Source organism: Myotis myotis, unplaced genomic scaffold (assembly GCF_014108235.1).
Source record: "Myotis myotis isolate mMyoMyo1 unplaced genomic scaffold, mMyoMyo1.p scaffold_m19_p_12, whole genome shotgun sequence".
Lineage (NCBI taxonomy): Eukaryota > Metazoa > Chordata > Mammalia > Chiroptera > Vespertilionidae > Myotis > Myotis myotis.
In genome coordinates this window covers 24,876,851-24,903,261 of record NW_023416316.1, presented here as the reverse complement: position 1 = coordinate 24,903,261, position 26,411 = coordinate 24,876,851, and the positions used below count along the sequence as shown (strand labels likewise).

The window sequence follows — 26,411 nt, the reverse complement described above, 5'->3', positions numbered from 1 at the left end:
TTTCTCTCCCCTCTGGGCATATGGTAGGACTGTTCCTGCCTGCCCCACTGAACTCATGCATGGAGAGTTAACATGTTCTGGCCACTGAAATATGAGTGGAAATGACATGTGACACTTTAGAGTGGAAACTCTAAAAGTCAGTGTACACTCTGTCATGCACTCTTTTCCCCTACCACCAAAACCATCCCAGAAGGTGCTCCACCAGCTATATCCTGGACTTAAAAAGCTATGGCCAAGCTATAGTTGACCCTCCATGGACAAGTGTTATGGTGAATAAAGAATCTTTATTGTTTTAATCCATTGAGTTGCTCATCTTTTGTTGTTGTTACCACAGTAAAACCTAGCACAGTCTGACTAATACATGTTCTCACTCATTTTTTCACCCATTAAGTCTGAATTCAATCCTAGCTCATATTTTAGAAAAGGAAGGCCAGTACCTCAGCACAGTAACTCCAACTTAAAACCAAGAGTCAATCTGCAGGCACATGCCATAGAGAAGATGCCACTCTGTGTGTGCCTAATCTTGCCCATCAGACTGTAGGCCTAAAGGGAGCCTGAGTATGGTGGCCACATAAGTGCTGAAGGAGTGCCCGGTTGATGCATCATTTACAAAGAGGTACTTTGGTTGGAATTCCCCCACCAAAAAAGAGGAAAAGTCTTTGTGGGTGCCATAGCCTATGTTTCTGCTCATATGGATGTGTGGAAAAATCATCAAAATGTAAGGGCTGTCTTTGCTCAACAACTGGAATGGCTGTACCAGGGCACACAGTGGTCAGAAGATGCCAGGATTGCAGACAGTTTCCCAGCTGTCTGCTCCATGGACCTGAGAATTTCTAGTAAACAGCCCATCCTCTGGAGAGCACTGAACAGGTGAGACCAGAGTCTCCCCCTTCAGGGCTGTCCCCTTGGTGCCCATGGAGGTGCTGTGACTTTTGTTTTGTGTCTTGAGGGGTCTCTGGAGCCCAAGTGCATCCCGAGGGCATAAGGGATGCCGTCAAGGAACATGAAATAAAACTCAATCACTCACAAATCTAAGATGCCTCTGACACGAGGTGTTCCAGAAACACGGCTGTAGCCGGCAGAGGCCATCTGTCCATAACGGTCCACAGCTGACCACAGCCTGGGCTGAGCCAGGACCCAAGCCAGAAGACCAATGTCTGTGGACATCCTTAAAATGTCTATCTGGCATATCATTCCAATTAAATCGCACCTAATGTTCTCATTTTAATAACTTCATCTGCAATTTACATCTTGCTCCCTCTCCCAAAGGGCCTGAGGCAGCACACAGTAAAAGCCCAAACACGCAGGACAGTTAGAGAAATAAACACAAGTGATCAGTACAAGAGATAATCCTCCAGGAACCTGAGATAAGATGGTCATTGCCCAGAGTGTTGAATTTGGCTCCAACTTTCTGGCAGCCAAGGTTAAAAAGAAAAGAGAGTGGCTTATTGAATTACAATTGCCTGACTGAAGGAAGGAAGTAGACACAAGTTCATGGGGAGAGCACAGCCCATTTCCTGGTGCTAAATTCTGCTAGGATCTATCCTGTGGCCCTTTATCTCAGGGGCACTAAGTCACACACTGAACAACAGTCTTTTATAGAAGATGCTGAATCATTCTTCAACTGGAAGCTTTAGCCCCATAAATGGGCCCTTGATAAAAGGTGAGGGTGTAATATTAAATTAAATTGTGACTCGGCAAAGACATTTCTTGGAGAATCTGGTTTAATGGGCCCAGACAGATGGGTTGAAGTTGGACATATGGTGGCATGGGGAGAGAATTCTAGGTGGAGGGGACAATTTATTCAATAAATATTTACTGAGCACTTAATCTGAGCCAGGCCCTGCCAGTGGGTGCTGAGGACACACAGATGGCCTCGGCCTCTGAGGAGGTCATGAACTGGGGGGCCAGGTACACAGGCAGATAATTACCAGTGGTGTGAGCAGAAAAGGGGCAACAGGGTGAGATGGGGCCTGGGCAGAGGCATCCAAGGATCTGCTGGTCCAAAGGCTCCTGGAAAAGATGCTTCTGAGCTCTGCCTGAAGGTCAAGCAGGAATTTTTCACATGAAGTTAGCATATTGGGGGGCGGGGAGGGTGAGGAGAGCATTCTGGGTGGAGAGGGTAAGCACGTACAGAGGCATGGAGTAAGGGAGAGCATGATGCTGTGACGTGCCAATGGCTCAGCACATGAGTGAGGAAGGGGGCTGAGACGAGCCTGGGAGGGAAATGGAGCCAGATCCGTGAGGGCCTGCTGAACGGCCGAGTGTGGGCTTCCTCCTCTAGCAGATGGGGAGGATTTTAAATAGCAGGATGATAAGATCAGAGTTTCAGATAATGCAGCCCTTTCCTGAGAGGAGTCAGGCCAACCCAGGAGGCCCTCAGCTAACAGGAACTTGGTCTGCAATTGGCTGGGGCCCCAGCTTGGCCATCTAATACCCTGTGGATGACTGTGAATGACAAAGACCTGTCCCACTGTCAAGGACGGGTAGTGATGACCCATCATTTGGAATGTGACCCTTAGCATCCTAAGCCTTGGTCCACCAGGCTGCCTGTGAGCAGCCCACAGAGCAGAGAGGATCCTGGTCTTCAGCACTCAGCTCACCCTAGCCATTCTGATGTTGCTTTATTTCCAAATGAATAGAGTGACATGGGGCTTAGACAAGCTTTATGAAGATACCAGATGTTTCTAGAAAGTGTCTGCTTTAGGCGTTTTTAGAGCAACTGTAGAGGGAGGTAGAAAATAAGAGTTAAACTTATTTAAAACTATGTATTTGCCTCTTCCAATATCTGTTTCCATAGAAACAAGTGGAATAAGCCACCAGTTTCAAAGCCAAATGTAGTCCATGATTTCCGACCCCCCCCCCCCCCCCCTCAATTTGCTTCCACAAAAAAGGTTGGTGAAAGTATGGAATATAGAAGGAAGTTTGAAGTTTTCCCCTCTCCCAAACTGCCCTTAACTTGATCACTGACCAAATATCCAGAAAGCCACAGAACCCAGAGTGCAGGGGATTCTTGGTGGAGCTGCTTAGTAGCCTGTGGAGACAGCCTTCCGCTATTTCCGCCAGTGAACGCCACACACATGGCTCCCGTGGGTGACTGTGCTGCGCATAATCCCATCTCTTTTGCCGCTTGCCTGGGAAACAGATGGCGAAGGCTTCAGGGAGTGCAGGCAGCCTCAGGGTGCGGCCTCAGTGGCTGCCCTGTGGCTCTCCTGGGTGTCAATGTTCAGTGACCTTGAGTGCTGTCCTCCATTTCCTCTCTGCTTCAAAACCATTCAGAATGGTGGGGATCTAGTGTAGAAGGAAGGCTTGGGAACAAAAGAAACCACCCTTCCACCTAGATTCACAGGCTGTCTTCACACCATCAGTATGCACTGCTTTTACTTTTGGGGAAATTAACTCAAATTATTTTTCTTAAAAGAAAAAAATGTCCCAGATGGGTGTTGTGTGTGTGTATGCACACACATACACGGTGTCAGTTCTTGGTTTTCATCTTACTTGATCTAAAAACAGCATTTGACACACTTCATCCAAACTTTCTCTTTGAAACTTTCTTCCTTTGGTTTCCTAGAAACCAAACTTATCTGATTGTCTTCTTATCTCTGTGGCTCTCCCTATAGGTCTTCTTTGCTGTTTCCTTCCAACCTCCTCCATCTCCAAACACGGGCGTGTGTGGTTGAGGGAATGTCCTTGGTCCTCTTCTCTCCTCCATCTGTTTCACCCCTGCCCCCGGCCGCCACTGGTGCTCTCATCCAAGGCTTTCCATCTCATCTCTATGTTGTCTGCATTCACGTTCCCATCTCCAGCCCACACCTCTCCCTGAACTCCAGACCTGTATGTCCAACACCTACTCCCATCGCCACTAGTAGAGTAGGTGTTCAAAATGGGAGAATTTTTTTTCCCTTTTTTCCAACAATAAAAATTACATTTTAAAACCTTTTAAACATACTTGGCAGATTTATCCACACCTGCTATATCTGAAGTGCAGAAACAGCCAATATTTCTATCAGACTGTAAAGCAGATGAAGGCAAGACTGAGATGCAACAAAGGTGCACCAAGCACCAGCAAGGGGCCGAGTCATGGGCAGGGCACCAGTCAGTCCTCGCCTTGGTCTAGGACTAGGACATCTGCCCCTGGAGACTTCTTCCTTCTTCAAATTTCCCCTTTGCATGGATAGCTCTCTTGTCTTTGCCCCCGCCCATGGGTGGCTCTTCTGGCTACTCCCTTCCTTTCTGACCACCACTTTGAAGTCCCCTTCCTGGCTTCTCCTCCTGTTCCCATCACCGCTTAGTGATTCCCAAGGCTCCAGTGAGGACATCTTCACTTCTTATTATACCACTCTCTGGGGACCACACTCATTCCCTCAGCTCCCATCCTCAATGTGCCCCTCCCTCGAGTCTCTATCTACTGGACAAACTGCTCCGTTGTGTTCTAGGACCCTGCGTAAAATTTTCCAAGCCCCTCCACTCAGAAATGAATCCACTCCTCATTCTGCACCCTGCCTCATTGAAGAGATCCACCATCCACCAACCAGCCAGAGATCTGGGCATTGTCCTTGCTGCCTCCAGGTTCCCACCCCTTGGAGTCAATCAATCAGCAAGCTTTGTCATGTCTGCTTACCTAATATCTCTCAAATCCACCTACTTCTCTTTGTTCCAGTGCAACTGCCCTGCTTTGAGCCACCATCAGCTCCTGCCTGGATTATAGCAAAGACCACCTCTGAGCCATCTCTGGGCTCCAGCCTCACCTCCCCATCTGTTCTCACCCTGCAGCCAGGGCAAATCTGATCATGTCACCTTCCTGATTAATGGTCTTTAACTTTGAAGTTTTAACTTCTCTGCTTAGCACACATGGCCCTTAACAACCCGGTGCTGTCTGCATCATCTGCCTCCCCTGTCACTTCCCCAAAGGTACTCTCGGCTTTGGCCAGCAGAACTATTTTATATTTCATGCTTAATAGTGAGAAATTAGATGCCTTCCCTAAAATGGGGAGCAAGGCAAGGATGCCCCCTCTCATAACTCCTATTCAACATTGTACTGGGAGTTCCAGCTAATATAAACATAAGACAAGAAAGGAAATAAAAGGTATACAGATTGGGAAGGAAGAAATAAAATTGCTTGCAGATGACATGATTGTCTAAGTAGGAAGTCCCAAAGAATCAACAAAAAACCCTCCTGGAACTAATAAGCAATTACAACAAGGTTGTAGAACCCTAGCTTTACATACAAAAGTTGATTGCTTTTCTATATACCAAAGGAGCAATTGGAATTTGAACTTAAACAATACTATTTATATTAGCATCAAAACCAAAATTACTTAGGTATAAATCTAACAAAATATGTATAAGATCTATATGAGGAAATCTACAAAACTCTAATGAAAGAAATCAAAGTAGATCTATATAAATGGAAGGATATTCCATGTTCATGGATAGGAAGACTCCATATTGTTAAGATGTCCGTTCTTCCCAGCTTGGTCTATTGAGATTCAATGCAATCCCAATAACAAAGCAAGTTACTTTGTGGATATCAATAAGCTGATTCTAAAGTTTAGATGGAGGAGCAAAAGACCCAGAACAGCTAGCACAACATTGAAGAACAAAGTCAGAGAATTTTGACACTATTCAACTTCAAGACTTACTATAAAACTATAGCAATCAAGACAAAGTGTTATTAGTGAAAGAACAGGCAAGTAAACCAATGAAACAGAATAAAGAGCCCAGAAAGAGACCCACACAAATACAGTTAACTGACCTATGAAAAAGATGCAAAGGCAATCCAGTGGAGAAAGGGAGTATTTTCAAGAAACAATGCTGGAACAAGCAGGCATTTTTGTGAATAAAAATGAATCTAGACACTGACCTTGCACCTTTCACAAAAATTAACTCAAAATGGATTAGAAACCTAAATGTAAAATGCAAAACTATAAAACTTCTAGAAGATAACAGCAGAAAATCTAGGTGACCTTGGGTTTGGCAATGAATTTTTAGATGCAACAGCAAAAGCATGATCCATGAAAGAAATTATTGATAAATTGGACTTCATTGAAATAAAAAATTTCTGCTCTGCAAAAGGCAATGTTAAGAGAATGAAAAGTCAAGACATAGACTGAGAGAAAATATACCTGGCACGTAACAGAAGCTATGTAAATGTTTACTGCATGACAGTGAATGAGGATATGGCACTGGGAGGCCTCCAGCAGGCCTTAAGAATCTGATTTTCATCCCTTGGACACTTGCAGGTACTGTCACTGGGAGAATCGCTTCCATGGGTTCTCCCTGTTATTCTCAAACTCTTCATTCTGTTTTTCTTCGTTTTTATCAGGACCTATGCAATCTAAAATAATTATTCTTATTTGTTTACATGTCTATCAGCCCCCACTAGCCTGTGGGCAACGTAAAATCGAAGGCTATGGCTGCTGTGCTCACCTCGATCTCCCCAGTGGAAGATGGAAGATGTGTGTGGGGTGCTGGGCTGGGCAGTGAGGGAGATTGCTCAGAAGTTGCCTGGCCCTGGAGAAGCTGGTGGTCCAGCAGGGATGAGTGGGGTGGGTCAGAGATGCACTCAGCACAGATGAACAGCATGTGAAATGTTCCCACAGAGGAATGTTCAGGATGCTAGGGATGGGAGTAGAGAAAGGCCGGCTTGTAAATCTGGTGGTAACACAGGGCCTGGAACTGAAGTTCATTTATTTGTCAGAGAAGGTTCCAGAAGGGGTAAGCATGGGCACAGACTTGAAAATGAAACACAGAGCAAGGGCTGTGAGTGGAATCCTGATGTGTTCAGAGTATCCGGAACAATCTAAGGCATCTGGGGCAGGCGAGGGGAAGAGGGAACAGACCACAAAGATCTCTGATCACCTCTCCCCCAAGCGTAGACTTTCTCTCTTGTTGGAGGTCCTAGGAAAAACAGTCCCGCGGGGAGAATTTTGGACTCCTCATCCCCTGGGCATGCTGCTCAGTCATCACACTGTGTCTGACAGATGAGGGTCTGACAGAAAACAAATGACAGCTTAGCGCTGTTTGGTGGATAAACGACAATAAATCGACAGGCCTGTGGTTCAACAAATCAAAGGGTTCTGCTACCATGGCAACAGAGTGACAGGGAAACTCTAAAATAAGAGGAAAAGAGGAGCATGCCAGAAAAGGTTTAGAGAGAAATCTCAGCAGATAACTGGAGGGAAACACAGAGACAGGGCATCTGAGTTGAGAGCCAGAGCTGGCTCTCCTCCAGCCTGGCCTGGGAAGGTCTGGATGCCCCAGGTGGGACCCTCCCCTGTCCCAGACTCAGTTTTCTCTCTATACAGAGAGGCACTTCCATGGCAGCCCACAGCTCCTCAGTTTGAGAATCATTGCCCTGGAAGGTCTGGCAAGGGATAGGGTTCTATGCTCAGAGCTTGAGAGCAGCAGGACTTATTACAGAAAGGAAGGAAGAAAGGGAAGACGATGACAGCAAACCATCACTTACTAAAAGAATCGGACTGCACAAGACTGACCACCTTGGAAAGGTCCAGGGGGACAGGCTTCTTAGATCCATTTTTGGAGTCGGCTGACTCAGGCTGACTCCAACTCCACAGTCTTTCCCCACCACAGCCGGAGCCTGCGGACCCCTAGTGAATGCCCAGCCCCAACTTAACCTTGAGTGAAGGTAGCCATGCCCATGTCCTTGCCTGCCCTTGGGCTCAGTATCAAGCCAGCTGTATCTGTTTTCTGTCCACCTGCCCTACTCCAGGTCTTCCCGAGGGCTCTGTTCGACTGGCCTCTCTTCCCTCCCTTTCTTTCCTCAGTCGGCCATGACTGTATTTTAGTCCTCATCTGCAGAATGTGGACACACTCCCCTGTCCTACTTGCTTCACAGATCTGTGGCCAATGACCAAAGGTCTATGAAGACCCCTAAAAATGCAAAGTGCTGTCATGTGTTGAAAGGCAGGGTGGGGTAGTAGATGAGAGGGTAGTCAGTGGTGTTGCCACTAACCTGCTGAGTAATCTTGGTTAAATTATATAGCCTCTCTGGGTTTGTTTCCTCATCATTAAAAAAAAAAATTGTTTTTAATTGATTTCAGAGAGGAAGGGAGAGGGAGAGATAGAAACATCAATGATGAGAGAGAATCATCAATCAGCTGCTTCCCCCACGCCCCCCACTGGGGATCAAGCCAGCAACCCGGGCATGTGACCTGACCGGGAAATGAGCCATGACTTCCTGGTTTATAGGTTGACATTCAACCACTGAGCCATGCTGGCCAGGCGGTTTCCTCATCATTACAATGGGATCACACTGCCCAGCCAGTGGTGGCGTGGTGGATAAGGAATTCCCCCGGGCTGGGCTGGGGGACAGGACTACTCCTTTGCCACCTGTATGGATGAATGGTGACCAGATAGCACCTCCCTTCTGGAAACAGCCTGCTACCCAGGTGACCTCAGCGGAGCTCCTGCCCCTTGATCCATGGGCACAGCCAGTGTTGGATCTGTCTGGGTCTGTTGGGTCTGCTTCCTCCCAGGAAGGATGTACACCTAAGGCAACAAGACGAAGGCCACAGCCCTAAATCTCCCTCCTAAATCCACGCTGTTAGAAACTGCATCCTCGGCCACCACTCTGACTGCATAATTTCTCACTGTGCTGCGCAAACCCTGTCTGTCTCCAGACAAACGATGCTGGGCATCTTATTTGCTAGAAAACCTTCTTGTCCAGAAGGATAAAAGGCTCTGGCCGCAATGCATAAAACAATGGTTTCCAGGTTAGTTTAAGAAGTCACACTGAAAGCCACAAAAAAATTTCCCTAACCATGCAGTAGGAGAAATGGAAAAAATTCCAGTTTTCTCATCAGAATTTACTACTCCATAGAGAAATCACAGCATACAGCACACCCTGCGCAGCCGGCTCTCTCTACTGAGGGCATCTTTAACTGTTCCAGAGAAAATCAACAAAAATATGCTTCCCTAATCTTGATCTTCCCTAATCTTAAGAATCCTGGGAAGATCACTGAATGAAGGGCAAGGCTGAATGCAAGACTATTCCAATATATGTTTAACAGCACTTTTATGTAAGGTTCTTTATTTTAACAAACAAATTTCTGATATTAAATGTGGGAAAAGAAATCTATTGTTTACCACTTTGAAAATCATATAGTACCTCACAGGAGCTCTCAGCATGCTTATTCCCTAGGAGCACTCATTAGGGAACTGATTTTAAAGAAGAGAATAACAATGCAATGTAATTTCTGGACCAGTAGATCATATAAATGGAGATTTCTACAATGTGTAGGAAATATATTCATATCAGCGGCCCAACATTTCCCCGTAATTCTGCATATATCAATATACCTAGACAAATTCTTTCACCACCGCCCCCAGGAGTGAAGACGGTCTATCTGGCCTTCCTGAAATAATGTTGGTATCAAACGGAGGAAAGCAGAAATAATGAGATGTCTCTGATAGAGAACGTGGGCCCATGTGGACCTGTGATGATTTCCCTGTGACAATCTTGATTTCTTCTCAAGGAGTGTACCGTGGGCAGCCGAGTAGACGGGCTGCCTCTGTCCCCAGGTGTCTGGGAGCAGCGTCCCGAGGGCCTCCCTCCTACTGATGCCTGCGCTTACCTCCATGCTGTACTTCTCCACCGTCCTTCTCAGGGGGTCCACAGCCTGCCAGCAAATCAGGATGCACAAGTCAATCAGCAGCATGCCCCCGACGATCACAAGCAGTTTCTGGTCCTTGATGATCTGCAGCGAGGGCGAGAGCAGCACGCAGTGCATGTGAGAGAGAGAACTTCCCAGATAGAAGTGAGGGGCCGGGTCAGGGAGTGACGGAATCGGGTCACCCTCAGTGGGAGAATCTCCTGAGACTCATCATCACAGGATAAACCAGCCAAGCTCCCTGCTGGACATTCAAGGTCCTTCCCGAGCGTGGCCTGGCCACCTTTACACACACGCTGCACTTAGTTAAGTCTGACAACTCCTAGTTTGCGGCCCTGCTGTGATTTTCACCTCCCACTCCTATTTAGGAGCTGGTTCTTTTGTCCAAAACACTCTTTTCTTTCGGTCTGGCAAACTCCTAATAATCTTAAAGACCCAGACCCATTGTTATCTCCTCCATGAAGTCCCCTCTCACTCCCACAGCAGAACTAATTACTTCTATAGCACTGTTCAGATACTTCATTATCAGGAGTAGTAATAGTAGTAAGAACAACCTGCCTCTAGGTTGACGGCTTTACATACATCATCTCATATCTAAAGACGCACATTGTTTTTCCCATTTTATGGATGAAGAAACTGAGGCTAGTGCAGGGTTAAGTAATTTGCTCAGAGTAATACTGCTACTAAGAGGTGAAGCCCAGATTGGAACCACGTTTCTCCTATCTCCAGGGTCCATACCCTCCAATATTTACAGCACCGACCCAACATTGTATTAAGTTGTATACACATCTGCCCTTCTCAGTTAACATTTATTTGTGTATCCTCAGTACCTAGCAGGGCCTGGCACGCAGTAGGGAATTTGATGGATTGAACTGAGATGAAGGCATATAAAAGGAAGAAATATAACTTCCATCTGTCTTTGCAGCATTTGATATCTTTATTGCACTATGAAATTCCCACCCCACTTTCTGTCCGTTTGGTAGGGATTGGCCTGGGGACAAACGCTGTCAGTGCCAAAGCTAACTTGTGTTTCACTCATTGCATGCTTTATGTACCATCCCCACCTCCAATAAAAGCTAATGTGAAGAAGTAGTTCTAGAAAAGATTATAGAAAAATAAACAAAGCTGAGGCAGAAGCTTAAGAAATATCACCAGGTCTGGCTTTTAATGATTAAAGCCATTTTTAAAGGAGAAATAGAAACTCAAGGGACCTCTTTGCAGCTGAACCGTGAAAAGAACAGGAAGAAAGTATCTCTGAGTTATTGCCGAAGAGATCCAATCTACCAAAACCACTTTACCTGGGGCAAGCGCTGGCAAAGCCCCCTCCTTGAGATTTTCCAGAAGCATCTAAGGAACCGCTGACGCTTTTCATAAACCCAGCTAACCTTTGCCCTCGGGGAAGCTAAGCAACACCCTGCCAGCCTTGAGAAGTTGGGCCAAAAGGAGGAAATGCCTGAGGAGCTTAGGACTCGGAGCACAGGCTCGCGGGGTGATGCTCACCCAGGGCGGGTTGAGTCCTCGAGCATTTGCCCACGCTGTGCCTGACCCGTGGAAGGTCTTTCCCCAGCCTTTCTGCTGGCACCCTCCTACCCTGATGTCCCCACGAGTAGCCACTTCACACTATAATCCTGATAATTTGATTTATGTCTGTCATCCTATTACATTGTGAGCTCTGTGCAGTTTGGTTTTTGCTAATTGCCCCATTCTTAGCACCTGTCAGCGAAAAAGTACTCAATAAGCATTGGCTGATGGATGATGCTCTAAGAAAACATGCCCTGAGCACTCACTCAGTGCCAGGCCCTGTGCTGGGCACTGGTGACACAGAGATGGACAGACCCCGGTGCTGCCCTCCAGGGTCGGCAGGAGAGACGGACTTGTCCTGGAGGATGACAAGAGGGTGTTGGAGGAGAGGAAGTGGATTCACAGAGGAGGAGCTGGGGGACACGGGGCTTGGGAGGAGGTTAATGTCAGGCAATGGAGGCAGCACTGCAACATCAGAGGAGCTTCCTCAGATGGCAGCTGAGGGAGGGACCACGTCATGTCACCTGGTTCCAGTCTTCTGTGACTCCCTGTCGTGCACAGGATAAATTCAGCCAAGCTCTTTTGCTTGGCATTCAAGCCTTTCCCAAGCTTGGTCTGACTATTCCCCAAGCAAGTGCACTTCATTGCTGCTTAACCTTTCCCTACTCTTTGGCTGAGTTGTGTTTTTCACCCTTCAGGCTTTGTGTGTGGCTGAGCATGAGTGGGGTGGGTAGGGGGTGGCTGGAGACAGGGCTAGGTGGAGGGGGAGAGCTTGTGTGACACAATGGGGCCTCACAAGGGTCCACTGGATGTTTGAGCATCTTTAAGCATCAGTGTGATAGGAGCAGTCTTCAGACTGGAGGCGGAGGCTTGCGGTAGGAGACCAGTTAGAAGCTAGGCTAGTTGTCCTGGTGAGCAGGGAGGAGGCAAGATGCAGAGCAGTGGCTGCCAGGATGGACAAGAGGATGCCGAGGCCACAAACACTGGGCATCCTCCTGTCCATCTGGCTTTAGCCTCTCAGTCCCCTCCCCTCCCCAAATTTCCCCCACCAGTAAGTGCCAGCACCTCCAGATCCCATCTTCTCTGCCATGGCTTTCCCATGAGACTAAAGGCCTACGACCCTTCCCATAGTCTTACTTCCAGGAGGCAATAAGGACCTTGAACTTACTCAGTCGTGCAATTTTCTCTTGCTCTCTTCCCATAAGGTACAGAAGTGTGGAACACCTTACACTCCAGCACACAAAACCTTGGGCCTATTGGGACTACACAGTATACACTGGACAAGAAGTGGCACATTGAAGGGAAAGAGCTGAGAGACATGGGGGCGTGGCCACACTGAAGGAGTCACCTGCAAGGGGTGGAGACTTCCCTTCAGAGTGGATGCAGCACCTCTTCCGCTGGTGCCTGAATAGGAAGGCATACATGTGGCACAGCTGGCCTTCAAAGACGAGCACCAGAACTTCCCTTTGATAAATGTGATAGTCTTCCCAATTTTAAGGCTCAAGTATGAAGTTTGAGGTAGCACGGGGCAGTGAGAAAACAGAATTTGAGATTATGTGGACCTGGATTTGGCACTGACAGCATTTGTGGCTGCATCTCTTGCTACCTGTGTGATCTTGGGCAAATCACTTCCTCTCTCATTCTGCAGTTCTCATCTATAAAATGGCAAGGAGCAGAGGGACGAAGGGAGTAGGGAGGCTCATGTATTACTCTAAGTGTGGTGCCAAGGGGAGAACATGGGCTTTGGATTTAGAAGATCTCATTCAAATGCCAGCTCTTGACAAATGTGATCTGGGGCTCATTTCTACCTCTAAAACTGGGATCACTGGGCCCGAAGCTGCAGAGTTGGTATAAGATTAAAAGGAGATATAGTGAAAGCACCTAGTTACAGTGTCTGGCACAGAGAAGATGCTCAACAAATGGCAGCTATGTGTTATTTGGCTACCATTACTTGGGTTTTGACAATTAGCAATTCTGTTTATGTGCCTGGCAGTGACATCTAGGGGCAAAATGTGATATTGCACCTTAGCTCTACTAGACTCAGGGCTAATGATCACACTGGTGAATCCATGGTTGGAAGATTCTGAGAATAAGAGGAAGGACATGTCTCATTTCCTTTTGGCACCATTTCCAAAGCCTGGCACTTGGCTCGTGTTTGTGACTGAATAGATTTAAGCCACATTTCACTTATTAATTGCAGAAAAACTTTAGCGCCTACTCAGAGTGAGCTATTTTAGGCACAGGAATGGGCAAAACATAAATATCTCATCCACATGAAGCATGCATGATAGTGAGGGAGACTGATTGTGAATAACTTGATAAGTACTCACACATATACACAATAGAAGGTCAAGGAGAGGTGATTTAAAATAGCCTTTTAAAAAGAGATCTAAATTTTTAAATTTAAAAATAGCACTGACCTGATCATACAAAGCCTGAGCACCAGAGAATCCTCATGTTAGGCAAGGCTAACAAGTCTCCCATCAGCTTCCCTGACTTCCCTATTTTTCAGCTTCCTCTTCTCTCTGTTATATCACGCTTCTTTCTCGCTCTGAGGCTAGCAAGTTGCTAGCGCTCCATCCTCACTGACAGAGATGGGAGCGAAGGCACCCAGGAATGAGGAAGCACCAGGTTCTGGAACCAGATCTGAGTTTCATCTTACAACTAGCTATATGATCTTGAGTAAGTCTTGTAATCTCTCTGAGCCAGTATCCTCATCTACAAAATGGGGGTGATAACTACACAAACCACGTGAGATTACTAGAGCTCTGCTCACAGTTACTGTTCAACAGACGTCAGCTATTATTATTACATGTCACTTCCCACTGTTGTTAGAACAGGGATTAGCGAACCACAAATATGGCCCACTGCTTGATTTTATAAATAAAGTTCTATTGGAACACAGCCTTTTCCATTCACGTATGGATACCGCTGCTTTTATTCTACAACCGCAGAGCTGAGTGGTGGCAGCAGAGACCGTATGGCCTGCAAAGCCTGACAGAGTTACTTTCTGGCTCTTTACAGAAGCAGCAGCTGACTCCTGGTTTCCCAAAAAGGCATTTCTTTACTTCTTCAAAAACCTTCAGATGTTTTTTTGACTGATTCAGACTGGACTTCTCTAGGACCAACTCCTTGTCTAGTTTCAGGTACACCATTCCCAGGGGAATACAGTGTGAATGGTGTCTCCCGGGTCGTGCCACACAGTGGCCCTGCCTTCCTGCCTCACTCAGATGGCTGATGCTTTAGTGAAGCTGTTCAAACTCCTCTCTTGGCATTTTCCTCAAGCTGAGCCTGGATAAAGACCTGAGTGGATATCCCTATGTCACTGATGGCAACGGAATCAAGTAATATTTGTAGTGAACTTTCTTTTCCCTAAAAAAAAAACAAACAAAAAAAAAAACAACAACAACAAAACCCCCTCTGCCCACAGGAGAAGATCTCATCTCTGAGTTACTGCCCTCATCTCAACATTTCAGCTCGGCTCTAGGAAGAGGCAGAATAAAGACTGCAATGAGGCTTCTCAGTTCAAGAGTTTATGACTGGCCCTTAGACAAAAGAGTAAATGCTATAAAAATACCGAATTTGGGAGCATTAAATCACCACATGTCAAAAGGCTTCTTTTCCTTTAATGTCTTAAAAAAAATCTAGCCATATGTGCATTTAGGGAGGGCATGCCATCGTGGATGGAGGGACAAGGAGGTGGGAGCCAGGGAAAGAAGAAAAAGATAAAAAGACTATATGAGAAAAAGCGTATAATTGCATTTACAAATTTTTGTAAATCTAGTATATACGTCAGTAAAAAAAAAATTAAGGGGTCCATTTTAATAAAAAAAGTCTAAACTAAAAATAAAACCACAATGAAACTGAACAATAAAAACCCACCTTGGCCATATAAAAGAAAAGCATGGAGAATTCAATCCCAGTTTTGACCTGCAACTACCACAACCCTTTCAAAACAATCTGGTTCCCAGCCTTGAGTTCCCAATTATGAGACAAAGGTCTCTTTTCCACCTTTAACTCCTCTAGTTTGGTTTGTGAATGCGGCCCTGCAAACCTGCCCCTGGAGTAACTAGGAGGCTGAGAGCAGGAGTTTCTCCTGATGGAATGGTGTGTGCATCTGGCCTTGATCATCTGCACAACAGACACAACTGGTGACCAAATCTGTACTCAGAGCCTTTTGCAGTTTCTCAGACAAGACCCCTAGGCCCACCACCAGCTGGAGCTCTCAGGTGCCCAGACTCCCAGGGGTGCAGCAGGCTGTGGCCACATCACAGCTCTGCCTCTGGGGAGCTTTCAGACAACTCAACTCCTATAGTCTTCTTGACATGTTTTGTCAACTGTTACCAGATAATCAGTGTTCTTGCTCACCAATCACATGAGTAATGGGACATAAAGGCTGGTTCTTTATTACAGATCACAGTATGGATGAATCACATGTGGGCACAGAGGAATCAACACTGCGATTCTTCAAAGCCAGGATGGAGCTGTCCTAGTGGCAGAGCCTCTCTCTAACAGAGCCGCAGAGCAGGAGGGCTCAGGAAGTCCCTCGGTGCCTCTCAGACTTTGGCTTGCATCAGCATCCTGGGAAGGGCTGGTGAGAAGCAGGCTCCTGGGCTCCCACCAGGATTCCTAGGACTGGGGCAGGGGAGGGAGGGTGTGGAACTGAGAAGGTGCATTTCTAATAAGCTCCTAGATCAGCGGTTCTCAACCTGTGGGTCGCGACCCCTTTGGGGGTCAAATGACCCTTTCACAGGGGTCGCCTAGGACCATCGGAAAACACATATATAATTACATATTGTTTTTGTGATTAATCACTATGCTTTAATTATGTTCAATTTGTAACAATGAAAATACATTCTGCATATCAGATATTTACATGACGATTCATAACAGTAGCAAAATTACATTATGAAGTAGCAACGAAAATAATTTTATGGTTGGGGGTCACCACAACATGAGGAACTGTATTAAAGGGTCGCGGCATTAGGAAGGTTGAGAACCACTGTCCTAGATGCTGCTGATGCTGCTCTGTTATCCGAGAAGCCTAGGGGAGGGGATGACAGGCTGGCCAGCTGCCCTTGAGGTGGGGGGAGGAGGCAAAAAAGGGGGCGTCTGTTACAGTGGGGTCAATCCAAAATCCTTGAGATTATAAGAGTGAAGGATGTGCGGGTGCCTCTTGCATAGCAGAAGTGGCTCACAGGGCAAGGGAGTGCTGTGTGGCCCTGAACAAGACAAGCTGGAAGGCGAGCCGAGCCCAGGAGAGGGGGATCCGCCAGATGCTCAGGGTGGAAGAAGCCACACGGCCAACTGGCAGAGTATTTCACCCCTGTCAAGGGCACCGCTGGAGAGAAAGTCCCAGTAATGGGGCCTTTGGAAAACCCATAAAGATACCCAGAGAGTCTAAAGGGCCTGCTTAATCCACGCCAGGCCCAGCAAGCCTAATGTCAGCTACTGGCAAGTAAGGTCATTCCTGCCCCTTCTACTACTCCAAACTCCAACTCTGGAGGGTTCAGAAACCTTGGGAATGTGCTGGTAAAAGAGAAAAACAGCCCACCTGCACCCCTTCTCCCAGGGCAGGTGGCAGGCCTGCCACAGGGCTGAGCTGGGGAGGGAGAAGCTGTGCCCTTGAATGCAGCTTGAAATTTGGGATATTATGAGGGACTCCACATATTAGTTGCTGACAGAGGACCTTCAAAGTCAGGAGACTTGCCCCAAATTTTATCTAGGAGCAAGGGAGGAAGCACCACTGGAAGAGTTAAAGGGACAGTGGTGGAGAAAGTTTCTCTCTGACATCCTAAGAATCAAGCTTAGTCAGCATGCTGGTAACAAATGCTTTCCACCCACATGAAGACAGAACTCCTGTCTTCCAAGGGCCTCTTTGAACATGGAATGATTAAATCAGGTCCCTGTCCTGTATCATTCCCCTCTTTTAAGGGATCCCAGTGCCCAAAAGTTAAAGTTCAGATTCCTTACCATGACTTCTGCCTTTCCCTGGAGCCTCTTCTCATACCCTGTCCCCGCGAATCCCGTGCCCCAGCCACATTGAACCTCTTTCAGCAACAAGAATACACCTCCCCCTCCCCAGGCCTCTGTGTACTATCCCCTCTATAGGGCTCGAAAACTCCCCAGCCTCTGTCTGGCTAATCCCCACTCACCCTCCAGCCTCAGCAAGGTGACACTTACTACATGAAGCCTTCCCTGAGTGCTCGTACCCCAGCACCGCCCCCCCCCCCCATGTCCCTGATCAGCCCTTATCACTGTGCATGGGAAACCCTTTGTAAACTGTATGATTTTCCCAAGTGACTGAAGGTATAGATGGGGTGGGGTGAGGCAGGGATTGTGTTTATCTTGAATTCCCAGCAAATAGCCTAGTGCCTGGCACATAGTAGATGCTTAATAAATATTTGTTAAATAAATGCTACCTGGACACTGCAGACACCCTGAAACAGAAGGAGTGATTACCTTCTTCTTCATTTTCACATTTTTGAAGATGGCGTGGACCCTCCATGTCTTTGCAAACATTGCCCCGAAGGCGGTTGTGTAGCCCACAGTGAGAATCCAGGTCCTGACCTAGAGGCCATGAGAAAACACAAGCATTAATACCTCCTAGGTGGACCGACCCCGTCATTTATGAGTTTCCCAACAAGGGGACTCTAGATGATGGGAACAGACACTCTACATTTCATAGAGTTTTACTAATATCAACAGTCTTTCAATCGCATTTCAATTTGATAGACATTTAGTTCTATCAGCCACTTGCTGGATCCAGAGCCCTGGGAACTGAGGCATTTGAGATTCAAATCCTGCCTTCGATTAGGCCCCAAGGAAGCCAGCCACAGAGAGAGGCATGAAAGGCCCCAGGACCACTCAGGGCCCACTGAGGGCCCCAGGACAGCCCTCTGGTCTTCCCTCTTCCCCTTCTTCCTTGAGTGCCTTCCATTTGGGGAGACAGACCTGCAGAAGGGAACATAATTGCTGCCCTCTCTGCTTCTTCACTTGAATCTATAGGAGACCAAGTGGCCCCGGAACCTTCTATGGGTCCTGTGTTTTGGGCAGTGGGTGGAGGAAGTAACTGAGCCACAGGGGCTGAGCCTGGGCAGGTGAACGAGCCCGTGATGGGCCCTCTCAGTGTTCAGCAAACCCAGCACTTTGGTAGAAAAAGGCAGGACTTGGCTAGAGCTGGCCCTGGAGGACACACTGTGCACCGGGCCAGCTCCAGGCCATCATGAGGGGCTGCTCGTTTAGGGAGGAAGGCCAGAGGAAAAGGGCTAGGACCTTCCCACTCCGCCCAGGGCCCCTTTCCTCAGGCATTTGGAGGAAGAGAGGAGCGGATGCTGCCCGGATTCTGCTGCCCAGCCACCCCGGCCCTCCCACCACAGTTAGGCCACTTAGCGCCCACTGAGCTGCGACCTCAGGAGTCTGGTTACTCAGTGCTAGGCCAGCCTGGTCCCTGAGCCCATGCTGGACCATGGGTCCCTGCTCAGGACTAAGACTCTGTCTGGCTGTTGCCTATTCCCCAGGACAAAGATGTACCCTGATCCCCAGCCCTGGGATGGTGACTGATGGGAACTGCCAGCCTTGAAAGGCACCAATAGCTTGGATCCCTGCAGGTTGCAAAGGGCCAGTCACCATCTGTTAGGTTTGGGCGCTTTCTGAATGCCCATTCCCTGCCTGCACTGCCATCATGATCAGCCTCTCCAGACTTCATCCTCACCAGCTGGACTGGACACCCTCCAATAGGCAGGACACTCGCCTAGCTCCAGGCTGGGCCCAGCCCCGGGCTGTGTGCCACTGGGGCCTCCTGCTCATTGGGACAAAAAAGCTGGCTGCTCTGTGAACTCTAGTTCTAGGCTTTGGTTCTTCCTCTGCTTTTCCTCAGCTCTATTGTGCTAAATTTCCTTTGAAAAGTCCTCACCTGCCTCAGCCGAACACAAGAAGGTGGATGTGGTAAGAGAGAGAGATAGCCAGGCTAGACCAGACAGGTCAGGCCCTTGGTGGCCAGAGGAACTGGACACAGCAGGTTCGCCCGGCCCAAGTGTGCCTTCAGCATGTGCAGGAAGTTCCCAGAAATGTTCCAGCCAGGTGCCTTCATGGAGTCCCTTCATTCTGCCTTCCTGGACACTTGGCTCTCCAGCTTTTCAGAGACAAAGCATTTCCCCTTTCTACTTTCTTTGTGAAAATAGGAACAAGCTAGGTAGACTGCAACGCTAAACCCTTTAAGTCCAGAAAGGATGACAGCATTACAGTTATTTTTCAGAAACATGGACATGTGAGGTAGGAATGCTGACAATGTACAGGTGGGCACTTACCTTTTTTTTTTTTTTAAATTTCAAAAACAAGGACAAATCAGACAGGCAAGAATGAATCAGTCCTTTAGAGAAGGCATAGGATGGCCACAGTATCACCCATATGATAATGCCAGGAAAGTGAACAGAACAAAGAGGGGAAGGAGCCAATTATTGCAAATTTAGACCTGAGCTCATTCAATGACTAGATCATACATGCCTAGTCTATTAGAGTTTCATAGGATCTTAAAGATCATCTCATTCACGCATTTGTTCATTCCTTCTTATGCTCATTGAGTAAGTACAGGTGCTTCTCTTCTTACGCAATGTGGTTATGTCCCATAAACCCACTGTAAGTGAGAATACATTTAATACACCTAACTGACGGACCATTCTAGCTTAGCCTAGCCTACCTTAAAGTGCTCAGATCACTTCCATTATCTCACTGCTGCTGCCCAGCATCATCTATATATATAAAAGCCAAGCAACCGGAACGATTGGAATGACCAGATTGACCGGTTGCTATGACTTGCACTATGGCCAGCCAACCAGCCCGATCGGGGGCAGGGCCGGCTGGCCAATCTCCTGCGGCTCCTCCCCCTGGCTGGCCCACCTCCTGCATCCCCTCCTCCGGGCTGGCTCAGCCTGATCAGCCCCAGTCGGGGCGGGCCGGCTGGACCTAACCCATGCACGAATTCGTGCACCGGGCCTCTAGTGAGAGAATAATGTACCACATATCATTAGTCCAGAAAAAGGTCAAAATTCAGAGTAGGTCTCTACTGAATGGGAATCATTTTTGCAAGTTGAAAAATCCTAAGTATATGCCACTACAAGTCAAAGACTGTATTAGAGGCTAAATACATGATAAAAACAAACAAACAAAACAACAACAAAAACCAGGGGGATGCTTTTGGAGCTGTCAGTTGAGTGAGAAAACCACTCTGCCGGTGAGGAAGCTGAGACAGTGTTTAAGATGTTTCTGTCATCTATGCCACACAGCTCCATCAGAGCTGAGCCTGGAACTCAGCGCCTGGGCCCAGTCAAGCCCTCTCTCCCCCACACCGTGCTCCCTTCTCCCCAAACAGAGTCTCCTTAACCCAAATCAGGTTCATCCATGCCCAGGAGTCAGCTGTCAAAGGGACAGGACACACCGGGTGGCTGACCAGCCTGAGGACCCTATCCTGAGTGATCTCAACACACTTCCAAAGCAAATGGGTTGCCATTGTTAAGACCAATGGCTTTCATACATCTTGATCATGTTTTCCTACCAGAAAAAACAGTTTTCACCATGAACATACACAGAACATGGAAATTTTAAAAGGATGGTCAAGGATGAAATAATAGCATCATTTTTACCTCATCAGGTGGCTGACAAAGATCTGTTTCGGGTAGAAGTGTCACCCCAATGTGCTTAGCATTATATTTGCTTGACTTATGTGTGTTCTTTTTAAAGTAATAATTTTCAGGCCACTTGTCTATTTTGTGAGGCCTAAATTCATTAAGACTCAATGATATAAATGAGTTAAATTAGCTAAAACTCAATCATATAAATTGAAGCTGGCATCTGGAAACTGCAATATCTTGCCACAGACTGAGAGCAAAGAATGGTTGAGGATTTCTGGGCAGAAAAGAGTTGCAGGCATAGCAGACTGTGTCTACTGGCCTGCTGGCAAGGCTGGCCCTTAAGCTGCTGTCTGTGAACCTGGATTTGGGGAAGGTTCCCACCATCCCCTCAAAGATCAGAGTGACTCTCTGTGCCCGAACTGTTTGTGCAAACAACCTGGCCTATGTTACACACCTGCTTTCCTTCTGGTAGTCTGGGATTTTGGTCTGTGCTAGGCACCCACCCCTGATAATAACCCTGAGGGGACTGGGTGTCTAGTGAGCTTCCCTGGTAGACAACATTTCATGTGTTGTCACAATTTGTTGCTGGGGAATTAAGCACATCCTGTGTGAATCCACTGGGAGAGGCTCTTGGAAGCTTGCACCTGGTTTTCCCCGGTCTTCATCGCCTGAACATTTTCCCTTTGCAGATTTTTCTTTATGGTCTTTTGATGTAATAAATCATTGCTGAGTACCACTAACGCTGGATCCTTCTAGTGAATTACTGAGCTGGGGGTTGTCTTGGGGGTTATCAACACTATGCCCCTTCACTCTCTGATGTGATGGATTGACCAACACTCCCTTCTCCAGAGGGTTCCTGCATAAAGACCACTAGACACACCCACTGAGCCGGGCCCCAGGGTCAGTTCAAGTATTAAATATTAGTAAAGCTTAATTGCTTTCATTTTTTTCTACATAAAAGGTAAATAAAAGCTGTAGTATATTCTTTCTCAAGAAGATCCCAGTGGGTTCACGCCCCATTCGGAGACAGCTCTTCAGACAGTGATGAAAGCACACTAGGGGAAAGACCCTGAAAGCAGGACCGTGGGACTCCCACAGAGATGCCCACCCCAGGCTGGCTCTGCTCAGGGTCAGCACTGGTTAGGCTCCTGCAAAGGGATGTATTACGTTTCTCTCTACCTCTTTAAGATGGGAGTGGGCCCTAGGGCTCAGACCTGCCGATTTAAGGGCTCTCTTTGGGTTATCCCCCCCCCCCCCTTTCAAGCTTCAACCACTTTTGTGCTGACAATTCCCTTACCTCTTTCCCAGTTCCTATCTTTCTTCTGAGCTCCAGACCGGCATATGTCCCTGTCTCTGGAGACTTAGGTAATACTTAGCTGTCCCATAAAACCTACACACTCACAGCCAAAGCTGAGCCCATCAGCTTCCCCTGAGCAGCTCTATCTCTTCCCAACTCAGGGAGCAGTGCCATTATCCACCTGTCACCCATGTTAGGGATCTGGAAGTATCCCAGGAATCCTCCCTGACTCTCTTTGTTTTAGTCATTCGCCAAGCCCATCTCCTCTGTCTCCCCCACCCAAGTCCTGTCCTTTGCCTTCTCTGTGCTCTCAGAGGTGGGATCCAAAGTTAGCAACTTCTGGGCTCCCTTGCCCTCTGGTTTCTGGCTGGATCTAAAGGCCCCACCAGGAGACTGGAAGGTGCCAGGAGAGAGAAGATAGGGCAATGTGCTCCCTGCTGCCACTGTGTCCATGCTGTTTCTCTGGCTGTAGCTGGCTCCTCCCATGGCTCCAGTCCTCTCCAGGTTCAGGAAGACACTCCTCTCTTTACCCTTCAGGCCTAGGAGTGGTCTCTCAGGGCCTCCACACCCATGTTTGCTTCCTTAACCCCACCCACACCTCTCTTTATGTGAACCAGCGGGTAGGCTCTGTCTTCTGCCAGGGCTCTGCCATCTTACTCCCATGTCTCTTGTTAGTACCCCCTCTCTCTGTTACCATGGTGCTATCCACATTAGTCAGCAGTGCTCTGGAGTCAGACTGACATGGGTTTAATCATGGCTTTGTCACTTGTTATCTATGTGAACCTGGGCAGGTCTTGTAACCTCTTGGAGCCTTGATTTCCTCATCTGTGAAGTGGGGATAACAATAATGCCTCTGACTTCATAGCTTGGCTGTGAGGGTTAGATGTTGAGGTTCTTAATCAATGTCTGATTTTTGTTCATGTGTTCCTTATCAACACTCACTGGGCCATGCAGGTGCCTCCAGCTAGCACCTCCTACCTCTGCCCTCATCTCCTGCTCATCCATCCAATGCAAATATAAGCAGGTCTCTCCAGGATTAAACCCTTCATAGCCCCAGCAAGCCTTCAGATTAAACTTCAGATTCTTAGCAGGGTGCAGCCCCAACCACCCGGATACCTCTCCTGTCACTCCTCACATGGCACTTCACATCCAAGCAATTCTATGCTGCATAAATGTGCCCCATGCACCACCCAGGCTCATGCTGCCAGGCCTGGCACCAGCTATTTCTTCCACTCAGAATGCCATTCCTCTTTTTATCTCATTCACACATTCTCATTTGTCCTCTAAAATCTAAATCATGGGCCACCTCCTCTGAGAAGCCCTCCCAGGCCTTGTATGGAGGTCATGGCTACCTCCTCTTTGTGACTTCTGCCCTCACACATGCTTCTGCTGTGCTGGTCACACTGAGATGACATCTACATGATGACCTGTCTGCCACTCCCATGAGACAGTGCTTCTGAGAAGTAGAGCCTGCTTTGCCTGCCTTTAGCCAGCACTGAGAGGTGATCAGGCTGGGTGACCCAGATAAGGAGGTAATTAACTCTTTGTCACCAGAAATGTGCAAGTTGAGCTGACCAAGTACATGCAGAAAGATCACAGAGGGAATTGGAGCAATCAACTGCAACAGAGGTTGAGTTCATGGCCTCAGTGGTCCCTTCCACCCAAATGAAATATATTATCTGTGAGGTATTGAGCTCCCTGTCACTTCATATATTTAAGCAGAGCTTGGAGGACCCCCTATCGTGGTGCTATAGGGACATTTCCTGCACTGAGGGAAGTTTTTTTTATCTCTCCCTTTTGTGTAGCTCCATGATGCCAAATAAACTAGAAGATTCTAAGGAGCTCTAATGATTCTATTTCTAATATGTCGCCTCTGCTACAAGTGTCTCCTGATTCATCAACACAAGATAAATAGCTACTTCGTTTTCTCTCCCAAAGTCTTAAACATATTTCCTCTTCTGATGTTAACATATTTCCTTTTGTCTCCTCAGCTATAAAATACTTGGGCCTCTCTGCCCACTGCCTTGAACACATACATCCATGGGGTGGGGGTAAAAAACTTAAGGCAGGCAATACCATCTCAGTCTCAACTATGAAAAAGGAAAAAAAAAACCACACCAATTAGAGCATATCTCCAAATGGAAGGAAAAATCTATGCCCGGAACAATTTCAGCTCAGCTGCTTGTTCAATTGATTTTGGGAAGGGCTGCCTGGCAGAGAGAAGGGCTTTCATTGCTCTTTTGGGGATAAGCAGGAAAATGGACACACAGCCTCTCTGGTAGGTCTGTTCTGACAGATGATGGGCTGCTATGCTTTGGGCCTCCTGCTACCACAGAGGTATGTGGGCCCCAGGTCAGGAAGTCAGGCAGCAGGGGATGAAGCCCTGGTAGCTGGCAGGATGCTGGGGGAAGTGCTTTCCTGCTGTCCAAGGTCCTGAAAAGGGCCTTCTGTTTCATTCTGTCTGCTCACCCCAGGCAATCACTAGTGAGAGGGCAAGAAGGAAGACCCAGACTGTCCAAAGCAAGCCCCAGACCTCTGTTTTGTAGAGAGCCAGGAGAAAGCATGGACCCTGGAGCTGAAAGACCTGGCTTCAGCCTGGGGTCTCTAGGCCTGCCTTGTCTTCCTGGGGCAAGGGTGGTGGAGAGATTTGGTGTGTGTCCCAAGGCAGTCCAGGTGTGTGTCCCTGTCTTGCCCAGGATCCTCTAGGGTTTGGAGTAAAGCAAAGCCTTTCTGGTGAAACAATTCAGGTGACTTTTCTAGCTGTGCAAGACCACATAAAGCCCACAGTCACCATGACTATACCTACACCCAATTGACCAGCACCAACCCCAGTGTCCAGCCTCTTCTTCACCCCAAATTTACTCTGCCTTATCAGTGTCTCTCTCAGCGCTGGCCAGAGGTGAACACAATCCCATCATTCACTCACTCATTCATTCATGTGACAATGGCTAACATTTACTGAATCTTATTATGTGGCAGACACTAAGTGCTTTACATACACTATCTCGTTTAATCCTCACAGCCCTATTATTATCCCCACTACAGAGAGGAATAAACTACGGTTCAGAGATGTTAAGTAACTTCAACACACAGCTGGGAAGTGGTGCAGTTGGGCTTTGAATGCAAGCAGTCTGACTGCAACTCTCTTATGTGCGAGTCACTCTGATATACTTTGGGGATGCATCAAAAATACACTAAAACTCCTGGACTGTATACCATAAAAGGGTGAATTTTTGTGCTATATAAATTACATCTCAATTTAAAAAAATCTGAATGAACAAAAATTTTGGTTGTGATATATGTTGACCACAACCCTAAGAATTCAGCTGACCTGTTTCTCCTCGTATAAACCAGCTTTTAAAAAAAATCAAAATATCTCTTTAAAAAGATGAATGAAATGTTTCAGATGTCTTTATAGTCCCACAAAGCTAGTTCCAAGCTTCAATTCTGCCATTTGGCCATGGAAAACAGAGTTCTGGTTTTCTCTCCTATAAAGTGGGGACAGTGAACCTGGCCCTGCCAGGCAGTTGTGGCGATTTGAAGGAAAGGCTGCATCTGGCGGCAAGCTGGCCTTGGTAAAGCACAGCCGAGCGTGCTGAATTTCATAAGGGCAGGGGCTCGGGGCATTCACATGGCACCACCACCAGGAATGTTCTGGGAGTGCCCAAGGCTGTTGAGACCTGTGCTCGCTGGAATCCAAGCCCACCTGAGTCTTCTCATCCTCACTGCAGAGTCCCCCCTCACCCTCCACACTCCCGCTGGGGTTTCTGTCTAAGACTCTACAAGGAGGACGGGTGCCTTTCCTCTTCCCTACTCCTTCTCTGGGCTGCCAGGGGCTGGGATTCCTGAGCCAGGTCAGTGAGTAAGCTGTGATGGGGCCTTTCCAACCCCCTGCCCCTGGCACCTAGGCTCTGGCTCACACCCAACACTGTCCTCATAGGCAGCTCTGTGCCCACAGGGGCCATGTTGCTATGGTGATTCCACTACCCACACAGTGTCCAGGGAGACAGCACAGTGTAGCTGGAGCTATTTGCAAGACTTGCTGAAACCAGGCTGGGAAGATTCCGGAAAGGGTCAGAAGGAGTGGGGGATGGGAACTAAGTGAAACTGTTTCCCCAGCAGTAGCTGTGTGTGTGTGTGTGTGTGTGTGTGTGTGTGTGTGTGCGCGCACGCGCACGTGCTCACACATCAGCCACCCCCTGTCCAAGTTATAATGGCCCTTCCGAGCAGAAGCACAGCCCCTAGAGAGGCATCGACTTGTGACTGTCATAGGTTTCTTCCTGAGGTGATGTTCATGGTTTATCTTTGTGTTTAGTTTCTATGCTGAACTCT

At 47.6% G+C, this 26,411-nt stretch overlaps 1 protein-coding gene across 1 annotated transcript in view; it reads right to left on the bottom strand.

Moving 5' to 3' along the window:
• The window catches only part of GABBR2 (gamma-aminobutyric acid type B receptor subunit 2), a 312,749-nt gene that overhangs the window by 40,920 nt on the left and 245,418 nt on the right, over positions 1-26,411 (bottom strand). The window contains exons 12-13 of the mRNA XM_036330236.1: positions 17,616-17,723; positions 9,597-9,719 (exon numbers count right to left, since the gene is read on the bottom strand). Of these exons, the coding sequence (XP_036186129.1) occupies positions 9,597-9,719; positions 17,616-17,723 (231 nt within the window). The remainder of the gene's footprint in view (positions 1-9,596; positions 9,720-17,615; positions 17,724-26,411) is intronic.